Source organism: Pteronotus mesoamericanus, unplaced genomic scaffold (genome assembly GCF_021234165.1).
Source record: "Pteronotus mesoamericanus isolate MK-2021 breed Mesoamerican mustached bat unplaced genomic scaffold, CSHL_Meso_final contig_24, whole genome shotgun sequence".
NCBI lineage: Eukaryota > Metazoa > Chordata > Mammalia > Chiroptera > Mormoopidae > Pteronotus > Pteronotus mesoamericanus.
The window spans coordinates 28,335,001-28,356,734 of record NW_026555100.1 but is presented as its reverse complement, the minus strand read 5'-3'; the positions used below and the strand labels follow the sequence as shown (position 1 = coordinate 28,356,734).

The 21,734-nt window shown below is 37.2% G+C and overlaps 1 protein-coding gene across 2 annotated transcripts in view; it reads left to right on the top strand.

Annotated features, from left to right (window-relative positions):
• Positions 1-21,734, top strand: part of IDE (insulin degrading enzyme) — a 92,300-nt gene that overhangs the window by 57,458 nt on the left and 13,108 nt on the right. The window contains exons 10-19 of one of the 2 annotated variants that reach the window (XM_054572860.1): positions 546-626; positions 2,181-2,284; positions 6,813-6,915; positions 9,295-9,417; positions 11,272-11,354; positions 14,655-14,799; positions 16,611-16,721; positions 16,834-16,954; positions 19,711-19,802; positions 20,733-20,844. In XM_054572860.1, coding sequence (XP_054428835.1) covers positions 546-626; positions 2,181-2,284; positions 6,813-6,915; positions 9,295-9,417; positions 11,272-11,354; positions 14,655-14,799; positions 16,611-16,721; positions 16,834-16,954; positions 19,711-19,802; positions 20,733-20,844 — 1,075 coding nt within the window. Of the gene's footprint in view, positions 1-545; positions 627-2,180; positions 2,285-6,812; positions 6,916-9,294; positions 9,418-11,271; positions 11,355-14,024; positions 14,170-14,654; positions 14,800-16,610; positions 16,722-16,833; positions 16,955-19,710; positions 19,803-20,732; positions 20,845-21,734 lie in introns of both variants that reach the window. The other variant, XM_054572859.1, reaches the window with a different exon arrangement.

Genomic DNA, 21,734 nt, shown 5'->3' with positions numbered 1-21,734 from the left:
GCAAACTTCAAATAAATAGTGAGTTGTCTTATATATGATTGTGGTCTTAAGAGTGATTTTATTGTCTATATGGAAAAGCCTAACTCCTTTCCTCCCTCCCTTCCCTCCTTCCTTCTTTCCCTCCTTCCTTTCTTCTTTCATAAGAAAAAATGTTGTCTTCTAAATTTTTAAAGGCTTCTTTTTAAAGGGCTTTAAAACTATGTGTTTTATTTATTAGGCCTATCAGTATTCTGAAATGTATTTTAGGATGAGAGACATGACAGTAGTTCTAATCTGGGTGCAGTTCTCTGAATGGGTCAACAAAATTATATATGCAACTAACTGTTGGATCTCACAAGTAATTTCCCTAGTTGCTTGTTATTTTTATTCATGATCTGTACATTTTTAAATCAAGCATAGTCATTTTTTTCTGAAAGTGTAATGAAGTTAAGTATGTAATAGAAAATCTATAGTGCAAACCACACACACACACACACACACACGCACACAAGGTATTTGTAAATAATAGTTCACTTATATCTAATTGGATTAACTTTCCATTTTAGGACTTGAATGCTGTTGCTTTTAGGTTTAAAGATAAAGAGAGGCCACGGGGCTACACCTCTAAGATCGCGGGAATATTGCATGTAAGTTTGCTGTTATTTTATTGTATGTATTGGTGTGTAGAATATTTCAGTGATCCTGCATATATTACTTTCAATACTATACAAGTGATAAAAACTGAAACTGCAGTATAAAATTTTAGACTTTAGCAACTTGGCAAACTTTGATGTCAAGACCTGCTTAAAATATTAATTTTCATCATCCTAAAAATTATCATCTATAATATTTTTCAGTACATAGGCATTTTGCTTATTGGCTTTAAATATTTTTCAATTTTACAATGTGTTAATGGCTAATTACATGAAAGCTATAGATCATTTATTTACTTTTCTTAATTTCTGTTGCTACCACCCTAGTCTGAGCTACCATCGTTTCCTGCCAGGACTACCATCATAGTCTCTTACCTGGGTTCCCTGTTTTTTTTTTCCTTGTCAGCACTATAGTTTATTTTTCCAGCTTTAGTGATCTTTTGAAAACCAAAATTACACTGTTTTGCTCCTCCGTGTCAAGTCGTTCAGTGATTTTTTTCATCAGAGTTAGAATAAAATCCGCAATTTTACCTTAGGCTTCAAGGTGGCTAGGCCCAGGCCTATCTCTCTGACCATATTCCCCATCACCCCGCAACCTACCTGTCCCATTCCCACTTCACTCCAGTGATACTCTTTGCCTTATCTTCAAGCATTAAGTTCATTCCTCCACTCAGGGGCCTTATATTTGATGTTTTCTCTACCTGGGACACTCTTAATGTTTGCATGGCCATGTTCTTCTTATCCTTTGGGTCTTCGCTCACATGTCTCCTCAGGGGCACCTTCTCTGGCCTCCCAGTATGCCCCTGCCCCTTTTTAATTTTCTTCATTACACCTCTACATATAATGGCAGTATTTATTTATTGTCCCCCTCCTTTCCAGTTACAGTATAGCTCCTTTGAGAACAGGGACACCATCTGTCTCATCTGTCACTGCCATTATATCCACAGCAGCACCTAAATCACTGCCTGGTACAGAGTAGGTGTTCATCAAACACTTGTTGAATGAATGGATCAATCAGTCTGTCTCAGTGTATTGGAAGTTGTTCTTACTAAAAAGTGTCTTCTTCCTTATTTTTCTCCACTAGCCAAAAATATAAGCCATTTTTCCTCACATCTTTATAAATGTTTGTCTGATTACATTCATAGAAAATTGAGAGGAAATTTGGTTCATAAAAATGTATGTACTTTATGGTAAGAATCTCATAGATGTTGCCATTTAGCCATAATATTTTCCTCATTAATATATACTCAATTCTTAGGTAGAAATATTACTCACTTTTTTACCTGGAAAAAAAAATTTGTGATTTTTGCACTCTATAATGTAGGTGTATTTGGGAATTAACTATAATCATGCCATAATATGAAACTTGTTAAAGTGTGGTAGGAAAAAGAAAAAATAGAGAAATTTTTCTAGTGGGTTAAAATTTAATTGGAGGAAAGGGGGGTATAAAATAATGGATTTCATGTATTAGAGATTTAATGGCTTTTTAATAAGTCAACCTTATACTTTATTTATTATTTATTTATTTATTTATTTATTTATTTAAAGTATTATCCCCTAGAAGAAGTGCTCACAGCTGAATATTTACTGGAAGAATTTAGACCTGATTTAATAGAGATGGTTCTCGATAAACTCAGACCAGAAAATGTCCGGTGAGTCATCAACAAATTTTATTGTTACATACTAATTTTTCAATTATGTTCAGAATCTGAAAATTTGAAATTGTGAATAAAATGCTTTAAAACTTTTTATCAAGCATGATTACAAAGTAGAGAGAATAGTGTGATGTATCAATACCAAACTTCAACAGTCAGTACATGGCCAGACTTTGTTATCTGTACTCTCCCCTCTTTACTTATCCTCCCTCCACTCTAAGTATTTTGAGGTAATATCTCTAAAACATGAAGATTTTATCATGAATAAAATATAATAATAGATTGTCTTAACCTGGCTTTACCCTAACTCAGATGCCCAAGGTATCATTTCACCTATCTGGTTTTATAAGCAAGTGAGGACACCATATTTTTTTAAGTTTAAGTAAGAATTACAATCTCAGAATTCTTTTGACCAACCAGTGGTCAACCAGGAGATCAAAAGTTGGAGAAGCTCTTACAGTAACAGAGGTATGACTGTTATAGGAGGGTCAGCCCCAAAGAGATTATGAGCTACCACGTGTGATTTCTGCCTTAAAATTTAATCTCCTCTATATTTTTCTAAAGTCAAATAATAGAAGGAATATACTTGACCAGCACATATTTTGCATTTTTAACTTTTCTACTTTGTCAGGGACATACTTCCAAAATTCTCCTAAGAGCACAGCAATTGAGTAAATTTGCTTTTGACACAATTATTTTATTAATGAAATCAACCATCTGGTAAAACTTTTTGAAGAAAAAAATCCTTGTAACAGAGCTATTCTATCAAAGTCTTTTTTCCTAGTTACCTGTGTTTGAACTTTTCCAGACATATACTAGCAACAAATGATGGGAAAATTAAATTTTAAAAATATGAGCCCTGGCTGGTATGGCTCAGTCGATTGAGTGCTGGCCTGAGAACCAAAGGGTCATCCATTCGATTCCCAGGCAAGGCATATGCCTGGGTTGCAGGCCAGGTTCCCCAGTAGGGGGCGCACGAGAGGCAACCACACATTGATGTTTCTCTCCCTCTTTCTCCCTCCCTTCCTCTCTGTCTAAAAATAAATAAATAAAACTTTAAAAAAATTTTTGAAATAAATAAATTTTTTAAAAATGATATAGAACTATAATATATACATATGTTGTACCAGTACCAGTTTCCTCATTTTGATATTGTACCATAATTAAGAAGATGTAATCATTGAGGGAAACTGGATGAAGTGTGCACAGGACCTCTTTGTACTATTTTTGTACATCCTATAAATCTATAATTATTTCAAAATAAAAATATTTTTAAAATTAAAACATTTATAAGTAGCAACAAAATCATAAAATACTTAGGAATGACTTTAACCAATTAAACAAAATCTCTACACAAAAAACATACAAAACAGTGCCAAAAGAAACTAAAGACCTTGTGCAGAGTTTAGGAGGCTTGATATTGTTAAGATTTCAGTTCTCTCCAATCTGATTCATAGACTCAGTGTAATCACAATCAATCTTAGTAGGTTTTTTTTCCCTTTTAGAAGTTGGTAAGGTGATTCCAGAATTCATGTGGATACATAAAGGACCTAGATTAGCCAAAACACTCTTGCACCAAAAAAAAAAAGAGTTGGAGGTCTGAAACCACTAGATTTAAAGGCTTACTATTCATAAAGCTAAAGTAATTAAGGCATTGTAGTATTGGCGTAACGATAGACAAAGAAATCATTACAATAGAACAGAGAGTCCAGAAGTAAGCCCACAAATATATGGTCAATTAATTTCTTTTTTATTGTTGTAAAAAACATAGAACATAAAATTTACTATCTTAACTGTTTTTAAGTGTATGGCTCAGTAATGATAAATACATTCATATTGTTATGAAACAGATCTCCAGAACTTTTTCATCTTGCAAAACTAAAACTATACCCATTAAACAACTTCTTTTTCCCCTCCTACCATTCCGTGTCACCATTCTACTTTCTGTTTCTATGAATTTGACTACTTAAATACCTATTATAAATGGAATAATATATGTTTTAATTTCACTTAACATAATATTAAAATTTCCTTCCTTTTTAATGCTGCATAATATTCCATTGTATGTATATACCACATTTTCTTTAACCATTCATCATTGGTAAATTTATTTTTTGGCAAAGGCACCAACCTAATTAAATTGGAAAAGGAAAGTCTTTTCAACAAATGGTACTCTTCCATTACCCATCATCCATATGGAAAAAGATGAAATTTGACCTTTTCCTTATACCATTCACAAAAATTAATTTGAAATAGATTATTGACCTAAGTATAAATGCTAAAACTATAAACGTCTAGAAAAAATTAAGGGAAATACCTTTAAAGTTATTTTAAAAACTTTGAGATAGGAAGGATTTTTTAGAACATAAAGGCAGTAACTATTAAAGAAAAAAATTGATAAATTAGACTTAATCAAGATGAAAACTTCTGCTTATGGGGTGACTTATGCATTTGCTTGCATGATTAAAATATATTGAAGAAAAATACTCAGAACACATACTAAATCATTTTAGGCAAGTAAAACAATGTAGCTATACATTCTTTAAAAAGTCAGCCTAAGTCCTCCTGCATTTTATTACAGACCTTCTAAAAACAAAACCTCCTACCAGCACAAGGAGAAAGAGCCTCAAATTTAATCATTGAACTTACTAGACAATTGTTAAGGTTCCTTTTAGTGACTAGTTATGTGTAGTTTTGTTACCTACTAGTCCTTAGATCTTGGGTAGATCACTTTTCTCATCAGCCAGTGTTTATTGAATAACTAATGTGAAACCTCAGAGTTCATCATCCTGCAAAGGGTATATGTGAAAAGTTAACTTTATATAATGTCATGAGCACTGGCTCCCATTTAATTTCCTTGAACTTTGCCCACCTGCAAAATAGCAATAGCACTTTATCTTTCTATTTGATACAAAATGATTTAGCAAAGTTGAAAAGTGTTATACAAATACAAGGTAATGCTGTTAAGATTATATGATAAGGATGTGCTATTTTTGCAAGAAAAAATATTTAAATTATGTTCATATAGCCCTGGTTGATGCGGCTCAGTTGGAGCATCATCCCATACACCAAAAGGTGGGGGGTTCGATCCCCATTTGGGGTGTGTATGGGAAGCAACCATTTGATATTTCTCTTTCTCTCTCCCTTCCTTTCTCTCTAAAATGAATAAATATGTTTTAAAAAATTTTTTTAATTACATTCACATAATTCTTGCTGCCCCATAGCCGGTAATTTGATCCAGCAACACTTTATAGGAGTGAATTTGCAAGAACATACATTTCACTTTTGTTTAAATTACCTGTTTCTAAATTTGCTATCACATGCAAGTAGAGTTGAGAATCTTTCTTTCTCTCTACCCTCACCTTTGGGAGAAAAAATGTTCTTTCTGCGTAGGATTGTTCTCTGTGGCTATTACAGTGGTAACTGCAGCAGGTCAGGGATAGAGTGCGTAACAGCCTGGATGGTAGTGCCAGCCGCAGGCCCAGACTGGCGTTGCTCCAGGGTAAGATTTCTTTCTTTATGGGGTTAAGTCTTCTTATGGGAGCGTAGTGATTCCAACTTTGATAACTAAAAGGCAGCAGGGGCAGAAATGTCACTGATAATCCTCCACAGGGATAGGACTTCCGCTGTTACAGAGCTTCTTTTGCTCCTCTCCTTGTAATCTTTTGTTCACCTACTTCTTGACATCATTTTACCTATAACTTACCTCCCTGAACTTTCTTTTTACTTCTGACTTCTGAGCTGTTTCTATTATCCCATCAAGAAAGCTTTTAATAAACAGAAGGTAGAGAGGGGCTTCTTGGTCTTGTCGCCCTCTCCCTGAGTGGCAGGAAGGCAAATGTACATGTAGTAGACACAGTGGCTAGTAGCCTCCGGCAGGAAAAAACAAACACAGAGCACAGACTTAGCAAGTAATAATAAAAGTGTGTTTTTGCCTTTTTGGATCTCTGGAAGAACCAATGGGTTTATTTAGCCATTTTTGTTAACCCCAGGCCTGAGCTGTTCCTAGGAAGAAGTAGTTTGTTTTATTTTTTAAGGACTATTTTTCAACTGACCTTGTTTTGTGTTTTTTTTCCCCCTAGCTACTACTCTTTTAGTCAACAGCATACCCACAAAAACCTTTCCTACAAGCGCTTTTTCCCACTAAAAATGCTGAGCTATAGCCAAAGGATACAGAGACTGTGACCGGAGACCTGTATATACACATTGCCTAGTTCAGCTAAGCCTTATTGGATTTTCTGGATCTTAAAGACCCAAGACATTCTTGGATATTATTTACATTTTCATGAGTCAGGTTCTATAAATTTACGTAACAACATGAATTTATAGGTTTTTTCTTTTTTTAAAATTAAAAAAAAAATAGTGATTTTAGAGAAAGAGAAATACCAATTTTGTTGTTCCACTTATTGGTTGCTTCTTGTATGTGCCCTGACCTTGATGTATTGGGATGATGCTCTAACCATTTGAGCTACCCAGCCACGGCATATAGGTTTTTTTCTCTTTGTTTTTTCCCCTCTATCTCTAGGGTTGCAATAGTTTCCAAATCTTTTGAAGGAAAAACTGATCGCACAGAAGAATGGTATGGAACTCACTACAAACAAGAAGCTATCCAAGATGAAGTCATTAAGGTATGGTTAACTCACCTGTGAAGAAGTCTTGTTTGTGAAGGACACAACAACATGAGCTCCCTAGATCAACCAACTCACAGCCCACGGTGTGGACAGTAATGGCCCAGCGCTGCCTGTACCATCCTGAGAGGAGTAAACAGGGAGATGGAGAGCTGGATCTTAGGTTTTGCATGAAGAAATGGCACTATGGCCTCCTTCTTATGTGTCTGTCAGACCAGCAGGGCTGTCAGGCAGACTTCCCATCTCATGCAGTCAAAGATCCTTGAAGGCCAGAGTAGACAGAGAAGCCAAGATGCCAAGACGGGCAGGAAGAGATGGGAGTCCAAAGCATGAAAAACAGATATGAGGGCTCCAGAGAGCTCACGATCTTTCTGGGAACACAGGCAGGGAACAGTCTTCACTTGAGGAGGTGCTAAATATTTTGCGCCTCATACTGCATCATTGCTCTTTTTGTTAACATAGAGGAGTTAGGGTTGGTTTTTCAAAACAGGTATGTTTAGGTAGTCGGTGGCCCATTCATCAGTAGTCAAGATTCTGTTTGTGAGTCCTATCTGCTTGTCTAGTACTTTTTCTTTTACAGTTCTCATCAGCTGTGTAGCTTTGAGATTGTGTCCTTTATTCATGGGAAGGCACTTGAAAGCCTTGCTCTGATTAAATTCTAGTTAAACTCAAGTAATGGGCATTTCTTTTTCTTTTTTCTTTTTAGATTTTATTTATTTACTCTTTATTTTAGAGAGAGAGGAAGGGAGGGAGAAAGGGGGAGAGAAACATCAATGTGTGGTTGCCTCTTGCATGCTCCCAACTGGGGAGTTAGCCTGCAACCCAGGCATATACCTTAGACTCAGAATCAAACTGATGACCCTTTGTTTCGCTGGCCAACATTCAGTCCACTGAGCCACACCAGCCAGGGCTCAACTAATGGACATTTCTTAAATGTACCTGTGTAATGACGATACTGAAAAAAGAAAAAACAACTTAAGAAAGAAAATCATTACTGGTACTTCTGATATATTCACAGCACAGAAGGAGCTCGCTGGAGCCCTGTCTTGCTAAACTGTAAGGAAAGCTGATCTCCTGTGAGTTAGTGCTGGGTCTCAACTAATCCTGAAACAAGAGAGAACCACTATTCACCAAATTCTGACCATGACAACTCTGCCCAGCATGGGAATTTTCTAAAAACAAATTTATCTGGGAGCTCAGCAGTGACATTACTTGCAAAGTGTTTACCAGTTCCTACTATGCAGCCATTCAGGAGACTTAAGCTGCTACTTATAAATAATGTGGCCAACATCCCCACTATCTCAGTGCCAAAAGACACAAATGCAAGGACCAAAATAGAATTGCAAAAGCTGCCAGGCTGTACCGCATCATCTGGAGTCCAGATTATTGAACCCAGAATTATTGGCAGTCGGTTGCTTTTTATTTCTTTTTTAAATAAATGAAAAGTCTTATAGAGTTCAGCAGTCAGTGGCCTGTGACCTGTCCCACGTAGCTTTTGGCACTAGCCCATGGGACAGATCTAACCTGCAGGTAGTGTCTGTCCTGTCCCACAATGCGGACTTAAGTCTTAACTTTGTCCTTAACCTTGTGCTTGAATTACTGCTCCACTTGAAAGTTCACGTGGTCACCTGTGAGAAGTGTGGGCCTGGTATTAAGAAGTACTGAAGTGAAAGAAGCCCTGTATAGCCTAGTTTTCAGATCACACAAGCAGGTAACTTAGTGTAGCTGAAATTTTTAACTCTGCTATAAATGACCTATTACCACCCTGGCTGGTATGGCTTAGTTGGTTGGAGCATTGTCCCATAAACCAGGAAGGTCATGGGTTTGATTCCTGGTCAGGGCACATGCATAGGTTGTGGGTTTGGTCTCCGGTCAGGGTGCATCCAAGAGGCAACTGATCAATATTTCTTTCTTGCATTGATGTTTCTCTCTCTTTCTCCCTCCCTTCCCCTCTCTCTAAAATCAATAAGCATGTCCTCAGGTGAGGATAAAAAAATAAATAAATGAATGACTTATTCCCCAGCTGTTACAGGAAGTATTCGTATACAGATTAGTCTTCATTCTTTAAAGAACTGAGGTAAATATGATCTTTATATGGACCAATTAGCCTCTCAATGTTTCACAATCTCAGATTATTCCTTAACCTTATTTGGTCATTTTGGAGATGTGTAAAGAGGAAAGATAGGTAAGTATAAAACCTTGATTAGTACTTGAGACTCCAACTCAGGTTTTATAAAAGGTCATCAAAAGATCTTGGGAGTAGCTTCTTTGTTTATGATGGAAAAGAATACCATGTAACATTTATCCTCTTTTATATTTGCCTGGATATTAAATGAAGTGACTATTTTTAAACTCTTATGTTTTTCATTATCCATCCAGAAATGGCAAAATGCTGACCTGAATGGGAAATTTAAACTTCCAATGAAGAATGAGTTTATTCCTACGAATTTTGAGATTTTACCATTAGAAAAAGAAGCAACATCATACCCTTCTCTTATTAAGGTAACATGTTAGACTTGGTGATTTTAAATTCAGGGGGCAGACCTATTACATGGAAGGGACATAGATGATTTCTTGCATTTGGTACTTTGTTGATTTGGAGGCTTATATCCAAAGAGATGACAGAAAAGTTGCAGAAAGAACAATACAGGAAACATTAAAAAACTCAAAATGTTAAAGCAAACAAACAAAACTACTAAACAGTGTAGAATCTAGGGAATTGTTTTCTCTGCAGCAAAAAAAAATGGTTAAGTCTGGATTGTAACAACAAGTCTATTGAAAGATAGTGGCTTCTTTTTCGTATTCACTGAAGACCCAATAAGGAAGTAGATTTATGTTGCATCAGAAAGTTAGAGATAAGCACCTCTAAAGCCTGGAAGAGAATGCTGTTTCCAAGAGTTGTGTATCCAAGGGGAGCTGTTGGATTTTTCTGCTTTTAAAAACAACTCTCTTTTTGGCAGAGTGGTATACAAAGTTCATGGACCCAAATAGGAAGGGAGAGCGAGCTATGGGTTTTCTTTTTCTTTTTTCAGAATGTTATTTTCATGTTGTTAATTCATACCTTGGGTAAAAATTTATAGAAAAAGGATCAAATTATTCCAGCACATTCTCTTTCCTAAAACTAACATTCTAAACTCAGCATCAACAACACTCATTTTTCTTTCTTTTTATTTTCTTGAAATGACCTAGCATTCAATTAACTCAGTGTGATAAGAAGTAGTGTTTAGGAATATGAAATTTAATTTAATTTATCTGAATCAATTACATTATTAAGACAACCATTTTTCTTTAGAAATGACATTTTCATGAGTTACAGGTTAGGTTATTGAAAGACAAAACTTGTTTATCTCTCAAGTTTTCATTGTTTTTCTTAAATAGGCCTTTTCAGAGTAAACTAATGAGAACATTAAATCACTTATATCTCTCGTCAGAGTTTCAAGTGAACACTTAAGGCTATTTTTAATATAGTATGAGAGAAGTGGAGAGTCAAGGTAGCGGCTTATTTGTTGATCACCAGCTGTGTTACTCATTGCTGGGTAACATACTACTCCAAAATTTATCAGCTTAAAATCACAAATACTTATTCTATCTCACGCAATTTCTGAGGGTCAGGAATCTGGCAGTGGCTTAGTTGGATAGTTCTGGCTCAGGGTCTCTCATGAGGTTATAGTCAAGCTGGTGGCTGCGGCGTCAGCCATTGGAAGGTTCAGCTACAGCTGGAGGATTCACCTCGAGCTGAAGTTCAGTGGCTTCTTGCGGATCTTACTTCTTCACCACATGGGTATCTCCGTAAAGTTGCTTGATGTGGCATCTGGCCTCCCCCAAAGTGAGTGATCCAAGAGGAAAAGTGAGTGATCAACAGGGTAGCCACAGTGTCTTACCTATTCTAATCTCAGAGGTGTCATACCGTTGCTTCTGTCACATTCTGTTGGTCAGACAGACCGACTGCAGTTCAATGTGGAAGGGAGGACAACACAAGGGTGTGGGTTCCCGTAGGCAGGGCCCTGTGGCCCACATTGGAAGCTAGCTGCCACACCCCTCCTAAGGACCCCTGCCTGTGCTTCGTGGGGTCCAGAAAGACAGGGACGTGACAGTTGGTATTGGCTTCTCCAGTGTGACTCTTCCTCCACTGCGTCCCCATCTCGTTAACCCAGGATGCTTTCCCAGAGATAAAAGGGTGCTTTCTCTTTGCTACTGGAATTACAGTCCTTTCTCTTCACTTTCCACCTGCTGACCCTCTGCGTATACTTCAAGGCCAGAGACTGCAGCCTCTCCAGCACTCTTTTCTTGAAGGATGATGAACATTTTTGCAACATGTGCCCATATTTCCATAACCAGTTTTCTTCTCCATTGCAGGATACAGCCATGAGCAAACTCTGGTTCAAACAAGATGACAAGTTTTTCTTGCCGAAGGCTTGCCTCAACTTTGAATTTTTCAGGTAGGTAAGATGAATCAAGCTACAAAGCTTCTTATAAAAATCAACAATTACTTCCTAAAAGTTTTCTTTGGTTCCTTGAGGCATGTCTAAAAATAAAAGGAGTTGGAGTTATTTAGCCTAGACAAGAAAAGCCGTTAAGTCTTATTGTAAGAACCAAGGTTGTTAATTCTTCCCTTTCCATTAAGAAGTACACCCTTTAACTGAAATGATTTCTCTTAGTTATCAGGAGGATGACCTTCCTAACCACCAGGATTTCAGAATCTGTGGAGGCTATCGACTCACCCAGAAGTTTCATTAAAGAAAGAGTAAATAATTTGGGCATTTTTTGTTGTGGTCTAGGTTTTGTATTCCTGGAACTTGCCCTGAAGAAGGTGTGATAGTAGTTACTAACTGATGTGGGGTCTTTTCCAGCCCATTAATGTCCTGGAGCCCTTAGATATTGCCCTCTGTGTTCCTGCTTGGTTAGAAGCACACCCCAGAGATGCTGCGAGTTGGGTTCCAGAGAACCACAACAAAATGACTATCATAATAAAACAAGCCATAATCTTTTTGCTGGTGGAGGGTCTTGCTTTCAGTTTGTAAAAGAACTCAACACCTGTGAAGCGCACAATAAAGCAAGATATGCCTGTACTTTCCCATTTGGTTTCAGAATACCTTTTGAGAGACCATTTGATATTTTTGCATACCTAAACCGCCCTGCGTAGTTCTTAGAATTAAAAATGCCTGTCTCCAACCAGTCCTCTCTGTAGGGGTCTCCCTAGAAGTTTACACTACTAGGTTTCTTGTGCTTTCTTGTGGAAGTTTTTTGTGTATGTATATCCTTTTCATCTTTTCAGAAATAGAATTATATTATGCATACTTATAATTTTTTTAAAAACTCTGTGATCCATATTTAAGCCTATAGCATCTGATTACAAAATCATGTTTTTTAATTGAGAAATGAATCAGAATTTAAGCATTTCAGTTGAATCCTGTGCTCTTTTAAAAGTTGACTGAGGACCCTCTCAACTCGCCAGCATGGCCGCTGCGGATGCAGCATTTTAGGGTGCTTCCTGGAATTGCATGCTGGGCTGGGGCCATAGGGCTTTGAGCTCCCAGGCGGGGCTTGTTCTGGCTTTTCACTTCCACCTAAGAAAGGTGCATAGGTGCCTGCAGGGCTGAGCCCTTCCAGCGACTCTTTGGATGATTTTGCTTTTCTGAGTTGTGCCCTCAGTTTCTGCACTGCTATTTACCTAAAAAAGGAAGTCCGTCGTCATGTATAATGCTTTAAAAAATTCAGTAACGCTGAGATTTTCAGGATGGAGGACATTTGTATAACTGTAGAGTTTTTCCTTTGATTTGTATAACTGTAGAGTTTTTCCTTTGATTCTCTTAGTGGCTAATCATTTTACTCCTATTTTTCCTTATCAGTTTTTGATAAAATTGTTGGCTTTGCTGTCAGTGCATTAGTTGTATTTACGACACTATAGAGAGAGTGAAACTTCGAATTTGCTGCCAAACAAGCCAAGAGGGCACCTGCCTCATGTCCTTTGTACTAGCAGTGTTCTCAGCCTGGAAAGCTCCCCACCCTACGCAGGCACCCCGAGGGCCTGCCCCCTCACGCCTTCCAGGTCTAGGCCTTGTTAACCACCTTCGCAGCCCTGCCCCACAAGCCCCACCATCACGCCGTGCCCCGTCCCTGATTAATTTTCCTCCATAGCACTGTCACCGCCTGGTGCGCATTTACATGTAATATGTGTCTCCTCCAGCTGGATTATAAACTCTGCGGTCAGTGACTTTGCCTGACTTGTTACTTATGTATTCCCAGTAGCTAGAGAAGAGCCTAGCATTATATTTAATTATGCATGTAATAAATATTTGTTGAATGAATGAATCTTTTACTTCTCAAAAAGGTAAGCGGTGTCATATAGTCAAATGCATAGGTCATTTGATTTAAATTTGAATCTTAACTCTGCTGTTACAAGCCCAGGCGACATGAGGAAAATTACGTTTCTTAATTAGGAAATTAAATTTTAAAATAGGTGATCTCTGTGGTCCTATTTAGCTCTTATGCTCTATAATTGTTCTCTTTTGTCGCTCTTTTTCACTTAATTATTTTTCTATTTTAATAATTTTTCCTAGTTCTGGTTGCAGTTATATGGTGGAAATCATTAATTATTTTACTGACAGGGGTCTAGCTTTATTGGTTTGGGGGAAACTCAGAGATAAGTGAACATTTTCACAGGTTTCAATTTTTCTCTCTCAAGTTCATGTAATTGTAGCACACAAATCCCTCAGTCTCATGGTCCTGTCCACCAGGGTATGGCTTGCCTAGAAGGCCAGAGTGGACATGCCAGTGCTGAATCAGGTCTTTCGACCATACCTCCTCCTATTAGCCTGAACGTGGGTATGCATTTTGGCTGGTTCCACTCCTAACTTTTCAGTTCTGTCACATCATCTGGGGTAAGCTCCTTCTCCCTCTTCACCTCCACCAGCACACATGGCATATTTCAGACTTCTTTTTTAGGCATCTGTTTTTCTCATGAGAAGAAGAGACAGACTCAAGAATTCAAACTGTATCTTCGGGAAATTATATGCATTGGTGTTCAGTTTCTTGATCCATCTCGAAAGGCCACATATCACATTGGGAAGTAATAAATCAGCTATTTTACTGTCAACATTTTCTTCCAGCCCATTTGCTTATGTGGACCCCTTGCACTGTAACATGGCCTATTTGTACCTTGAGCTCCTCAAAGACTCACTCAACGAGTATGCATATGCAGCAGAGCTAGCAGGCTTGAGCTATGACCTCCAAAATACCATCTATGGGATGTATGTAAGTACCCATGTCTTAGAGCCTTCCACTCATCAACATTTTTTACATTGATTTGATGGAAGCATTTTTGATTGAGGGTATAAGTTGAATTTCTTTTTTTTCTTTTTATCTTTATGGCTAATCATAACTTTCCTCATCATTTAATTTTTGTTAGCTTTTATTTTAAGTATTCAGCATTCATATTATGCCAATTTTCCTTAATTTCTTTTTTTTAAACATCTTTCATCAAATTATCATATTTTTCTTCTCAACAAAATTGGACACTGATTTAGGTTTAGATCTTACCCATTCTGTATCTGAAGTCTTGGTCTTTGACAACAGAGAATGACATCATGCTGCCATTGTAAAACATAAGGTTGGCTTATACTATTTCCCTAGCAATTCAGATCATGAGGCTGCATATCCATACTCTTCGGTCATGTTTCTTCATTACCATGCCACTGCTTGAGGTATCAAAGCATTTCTTTTGTTTTTCTTTTTGTTAGTCGCTACATTTATGCTGATCCTCTCCATTGCAACATGACATACCTGTTTATCAGGTTATTGAAGGATGATTTAAAAGAGTATACATATGCAGCACGCCTCTCAGGTTTGAGCTATGGCATTGCATCAGGAATGAATGCAATACTTGTAAGTAAAATGAAAACCAAAGAAAAGGCACCACACCGTTTTAAGCTTTATGTTGAGCTTGGGAAAACTATTAACTTCTGCATTTTTAAACAAGAAGATTGATGGTTTTTTCCTTGCACCTTTTTAATGATTGAAGAACTCAAATTGGTATTAGCTGCACTAATGAATGATTAGTAGAGTTTAGTGCATCTTGTGAACATGTATGTGTGCTACATTACATGCATGTTCCTCTGCTTGAAATGCTTAACATAGTAATCCGAAAGCATGTTCTTTTCATGTATTCCAGTCTATTAACACCTGTAAGTGAAAGATGTCCATACTTACTGTTGTGGTGCTTGAATTTTATTGTGTATAAGTTTCCTTTGTTTCTGTTGACAGTAGTAGAAAGTTCCTGTGTTCAGGTACTTGTGACATTTTCATTCAATTTTTTTGTAGCATGCATCATTAATTATTTTTTAGTGTGTTTTAAAATAAGCATTATAACATACACTCTAAGAAATAACTAGATCCTCTCTCTTGCCACTGTTTGTGATGTTTAGAAACTTATATCTCCTTTTCAAATTAACACCCCTTTATGGCACACATTCATTTTCACTTTTCTTAAAAATATATTGTATGTTTTAGCAACAACTAAAATGAGAGCATGTGGCATTTACTTCTCTTTATAAATTCTTATGTGAAAGGCTTTAGGGATTTTAAATTTTACTTATTTTGCAGTGATTTTTTTTTTCTTCACACAAGTAAATTTTCTGGTAGTTTTTATTTAATGTGTAAGAATGATATATAACCTAATCATTCTCAGAATCCAGGGAAATTTGAAGCTCAGAGATCAAAGTACACTTCAAATAGAAAAGCAATAATCCATTGTTTATTTTTCATTGTTGAGTTTTAAAAGCATATCACCATTTATATAAATAACTTATTTGTGACAAAGTGGGCTTTCAGCTAATTGTCAGTCTAGTTTGCACAGTGTGTGATATGCTTTCCATGGCCAAGACTCTTCACTTTTGCTGAGGTTCTTCCCTATCATTTTTCATAAGGCAGAGGCTTTGATAGGTATTCTAGTTGCATTGCATCCTCTGCTGCAGTGGATGCTACCATATGCAAATAGAAGTAAAGGAACTCCTCACTTTTCAAATGTTATGTTTTCAGAGACTATTAAAATGTCCTAGGGCAAAATCCAGTGTATCCTCACTACATACCTGTTTTGCGAATAGCTTTTGGCACATCCACAGAACCCCTTCAATTGCAAGTGGTAAGACGTGGATCCTTATTGGACAACATTGAATGATAAAAGTGGCCAAATAGCCACATAGAAAATTGGGGCTGCCTGATTTCTCCAAATATGTTTTTTAAAATATTTGAATATAAACAATTTGGGGGCATATCCAGTAGTTTGTAGATAACACTTCCCTATGATTTTTTACCTTCTTTCTACCTATGAAAACATTAAGCCAGCCATTCCTTAGAAATTTTTTGAAGATTAAACTTAAAACACATTCTGTAGTAAGTTTTGACTTTACAAGAACTTAAATTTTGATGATGTAGTGTGTGCTGCCACAGTTGGGCATCAGGTGAGTTTTCTACTTTTGATTTTATTTAGGAAAAGCAAGATTATGCTTTTGGGTATTAGTAAATACCAGTGGTTAATGTTATCTAAGTGTAAAACTATTTATGAAAAGTTAATTGAATTTCTTGTTTCACTTTTATTTTAAAGCACTTGGTTTTGGGATTTTCTGAATGCTTACAAATTAAGCTTAAGGTGTTTCATGATATTTTTAGACCTCTGACACCCTGAACTCTTTCTGTAGCTCTCGGTGAAAGGTTACAATGACAAGCAGCCGATTTTGCTAAAGAAGATTATTGAGAAAATGGCTACCTTTGAAATTGATGAAAAAAGATTTGAAATTATCAAAGAGGCAGTAAGTTTTCTGAACTTATTTTTATAATTTGTTGTTTTTTTCTTCATAAGTTAATATGAAGTGATCTTTAAAGGGCCTATAAAAGTAATGAACCCATGTCTCCATTCACTAGTATATGCGATCTCTTAACAATTTCCGAGCTGAACAGCCTCACCAGCACGCCATGTACTACCTCCGCTTGCTGATGACTGAAGTGGCCTGGACTAAAGATGAATTAAAAGAAGCCCTGGATGGTTAGTCTCCTTTTCTATTTATAGCCTGTTTATTTTATTTGGTTCTGATATCTAGTGTTTATGCTTTCTAATAACTTATAGTTCTCTTAAAGCCCAATTTGCGTACTTTTTTATAAAAGAGGTAGTGGCCTTTGGTATTGAGGCAGTTTACCCACATTTGCTCTTATAAACCTGGACCAACAGCAGTTAATTAGTTCTATTCATGGATTTCTGCAGATGATGAAATGTTTTGACCAAAGCACTTATCTTGTTAACATTGTTTTCAGAAAAGGAACCAAGGGCTGGGTTTGAAAGTCTCGTCCCATAGAAAGTGCTCAGGCATCTAGATATGTTTAGTTCAGTTAAAAACTAGGAACTGTGTAAAGACTGAAGTGTCATCTTTTTTTTTTTTTCCCTAAAAGTTTAAATCTAGTTTTCATAGGTTTTGCTTGAAAGTCGTAAAATCCTTGAAGGCAGTGATTATGCCTTCCTTTTATCCTCTTATATAATATCTAGTATAATAATACATCCTCTTTGTGTGTCTAATGAATGCCTATTGAAAGGAATGAAATTGCATATAGGGTTGCTTCATTGGAAAGAGTGTAGGCTGATATGACCCGTTATTGTTTTATCTTTTTCATTTCTCAGCATTACTTTACCAATTAATCTTCTTTCCACATGCTCAGCAATAAGGAAAAAGAATACTGTTGAATCTTCAGTGCTCTTTTATGCTAGGTCCTTACTTGCACTTATTATGTAATGCTATGCTTTTGATGTCTTCAGTGACAAACCAAGAGCACAAAATATTGAAAAATCGTTATTTTATTGGTTGCCTTGGGCATTGGGGTACATGCATAGATTATAAAATTCATGAACTAGAACAGATACATTTTTAATCTTGATAGTTAATATGAGTCACATTCAGTTAATAGCAAGAATTTTACCTTTAAAAAAAATACTGCATAGTTGACTTTAAATACATTTTTCAAGAAAGTGAGCCTGCATGCGGCATGATCAAAAAGCTGAGGTTTTTGGATTCCCCAAACCCTTTTTTTAGTTTCTGGGTCAGATGTTGTGTGAATTTTAAGCAGAATAAACTCTGAAGTGTCTCAGGCATGTGAAACCTTCCTGAAATATATTTTATAAAGAGAAAGTCAGCACTTTTTTAGTTGAAATTCTTTGCTCTAATAAATAATCATTCTGTTTTGTTATATTTATTTATACAGTAATTCAGTAATGCCAAATTGGTTTAATCCGGAGACAGCTCATTGTGAGACGCTGGCTCCCTTATGATTTTAAGCCCGTCAGCCATCCAGGTGCTGGGTAGCTAGAACCTCAGAGTTCAGTGTGGTCCAACAGCATTTATTGACAGCATGCTATGCATCAGGCCATAGACTCTGGTTGCTTGAGATTTAAAAAAAAAAAAAAAAAAAAAAGATCATTTACACGGGGCTTCTTTGGTCTGGGAGCTCCAGCCTAGTGGCAAAGCATGAGTATAAACAGACCACCTCAGTAGAGCAAAGAGTCGGTGTCGTGGTAGAGGTCTGCAGAGAGGGCTGCGGGGCTCTGGGAGTCCAAAGGCCGTGCAGTGCAGAAGAACGAGTATGCACTTCAGAGTTAGACCAAGGATCACATGCCAGCTCTGCAACACATTAGCTTGATTATTTTGGTCAAGGAACTTACATTTTCTAAACTTAAGCGCTCACCTTTAAAATGGGTATAATAGCACACATTTTACAATTTATAAAATCTATTAAGATACTGGCCAATAGTAAGCACTTGTTAATTCCTTTCCCATGTCTCTTTAAATTTTACTAATTTTCTCATCCATTGCAGCAATTATTAGTATGGCGACCTGGTAGAGAAGGGACAACTCTCCCTTATTGAAGAATTAAGTCAATATATGTAAAAGGAACGTGGAGAGTAGAAAACTCACTATTAGGAATCTATAATAGTTGATACAGGCAGCGTACACCAGTAGTTGCTAACATTTGTGGGTAAAGTTAAGGAAAAACAGGCTATTTGTATAGTTTCAAAGTATTTTCCCCCAAATAAATATTTATTAATTACAGTGGGAAAAGTAAGTATTGATGAGCAGATGGCTTTTCCTAATTGCTTGTAGAGCATATGTGACTTACTCAATTATAAACAAAAGAATAAAAGAGTGCACTCACAGTAAAGACGTGGGCAGATGCTGCCCTTCCCGAGCGATCAGTGCTGGCATCACCAGAGCGCTCACCAGTGCGCCAGCCTCCCAGCACCGCGGACCCCAGGTGTGCTGCCTGAGAGAGGCATGCTTCCTCTGCGGTGCTCTTCCTCCGTAAGCTCAATTTAATCATAACAAACCCAAACAAAGAGCATTCTGTAAAGTCCCTGAACAGCAGTCTTCAAAAATCTTAAGGTCATCAAAGATAAGGGAGGACCAAGGAGCTGTCACAGATTGGAGGAAACTAAGGACACGTGACAACTAAATGCAGGGTGGGATTGTGGCTTAGATCCTAGAACAGAAAAGAGATATTCATGGAAAAAATTGAAATCTAAATAGAGTATTGTAGTTAATGGTGTTATACTAATGTTTATTTCTTAGTTTTCATCATTGAACCTATGGTTTTGAAAGATGTTAACATTAGAGAAAACTGGGTGAAGGGTATACAGGAACTCTCTCTACTATTTTTGAACTCTGAATTCTTCTGTAAGTCTCCAGTTGTCTCAAAGCTTTTTTTTTTTTTTAAACAAAACCTCGTAAGTAGAGCTGTCTCTTTCTTATACCTTTACAGATGTCACCCTTCCTCGCCTTAAGGCCTTCATACCTCAGCTCCTATCACGGCTGCACATTGAAGCCCTTCTACATGGAAACATAACTAAGCAGGTGGGTGGTTGACGTGTTCGCAGTCTTTTCTGAATCACTGCAAGAGTTTTTTGACCCTGGTCTGTCTAAGACGCTTCACCACCACAGTGGGGTTGTAGGCCCATCAAGGCTCACTGAACCTTCTCTGCTCTCTAGAGGAAGAAAGGAGGGGGCGTGGGGGAGCAGCATGAACGTGGGTAACTGTGGACCTACTGTCATGGCTGCCGCTCCTGCTGCCACCTGCCTTGTGTAGCCACAGAAGGAAGTGGGAAAAATTATCCCTACTCTGTGCAGGACAGCAGGACTGTGTAGTGGATAAGAGCACGTGGCGTGGAATCAGGCAGCCTGGATTTAAGTCCTAATTGTGCCACACACACTGTATATGTGAGCTTCTGAAAAGGTCTTAACTTCCCTGTGCTCAGTTTTCCTATTTATAAAATTAGAGTTATTAGGATTAAATTAAATCATAAAGGCCAAGTGCCCAGTGCATGGATAGCACTCTGGAATTCCCGTGTCAGTCTGTCTCAAGAACCGCGCTCTCTACTGCCCCACTGGACTGCCTCCAAAACACTACGCCCAATGGCAGAGAGAGGGTTCTCAGCAAGCCAGTTTCAGTCAGAATGAAGCCTTATGCTCACCTCCTTTGCTCCGCTGTAACCCCAGCTTCCATTCACTTGCCTCTCCAGCCTCAGCGGTGCCTGTTCCCAGCATCGAGGTGGTCTGGGTCTTTCTTTTTCTTCACTACCGTCATAATGACTAATGCAAATTGACAAATTTAATTTTTATCCATTTCAAGAGGATCAAATGTATTTAACTAAGATTTAAGATTTATTTCACAGACATGTAGTTTTTACATTGCATGGGCTACCATTTAATATATTGTTTTTTTATTTTCACGGACAAGATACATTTGTGTTCTCGTAGTGTACTGTGACCTGTCTTTTTCCACAGGCTGCATTAGGTATCATGCAGATGGTTGAAGACACTCTCATTGAACATGCTCACACGAAACCTCTCCTTCCGAGTCAGCTGGTTCGGTATAGAGAAGTTCAGCTCCCTGACAGTAAGTTGAAATGTTATAATTTGGTAATGCACAACTTTGACATAGTATTGTGGGTGATTATAGGTAGATCGAATTCACTTGGATGACAATGTATTGATCTACAGTACAGAACTATGGGATCCTCTACTGTTTATAGAAGTATGGTTAGAGACAGATAATTCTTCTAGGAAGTTTTCAGTAGGTAGGCCAAAGAGGTGAAATTGGAGGTAGGCAATTATTTTGAAGAGAATTATTCCAGAATTGAATATAGAGGAGTTAGGAAGTAAAAATATCACAAAGCTAAAGAAATATTGATTCTGAATCATGAAAAAAAATGTATAAAAAATGAAAACTAGAATTACAGTATCTAATTGCAAGTGTCTTTGGCAGAAATAGTTTTAGGAACGACACAGGTGAACATAACATATTTATTACATGCATGTTTTATGAGGAATTTTAATGTAAAAAACAGTGTATTGGAGTTAGCAATGTTGGATTACTTTTACATTAGTAATGGTTTCTCTTGATATAAAACTCATTAAGCATTATTTTCAATATTGTTCAAAATTGTCTAGTGGGAAGTTTATTAGACCAGGAGTGAGAAGCACTAATTTTTTTTTTTTAGCCAGACTCAATTGTTTGCCATACATGTCTGGTCTGTGCTTTTTTTCTCAGCTCTTTTATCCTCCTGAAATATTGCTCCCTCCCACCCCCAACCCTGCTTTTCCCCATGGACCTATGTATACATATATTCATCCTTCCAAGCCCATGTTATAAGCCCCCTATTCCACTACGCTTTTTCTAAAACTCCCAGCTAGAAGTAATCACTTTGTCTTCTGACCTCGCAACAGAGGTTTTCTGGACCTTTCCTTATTAGAGCTACTCAGCACTTCTTCTCTTGCATTGGGATT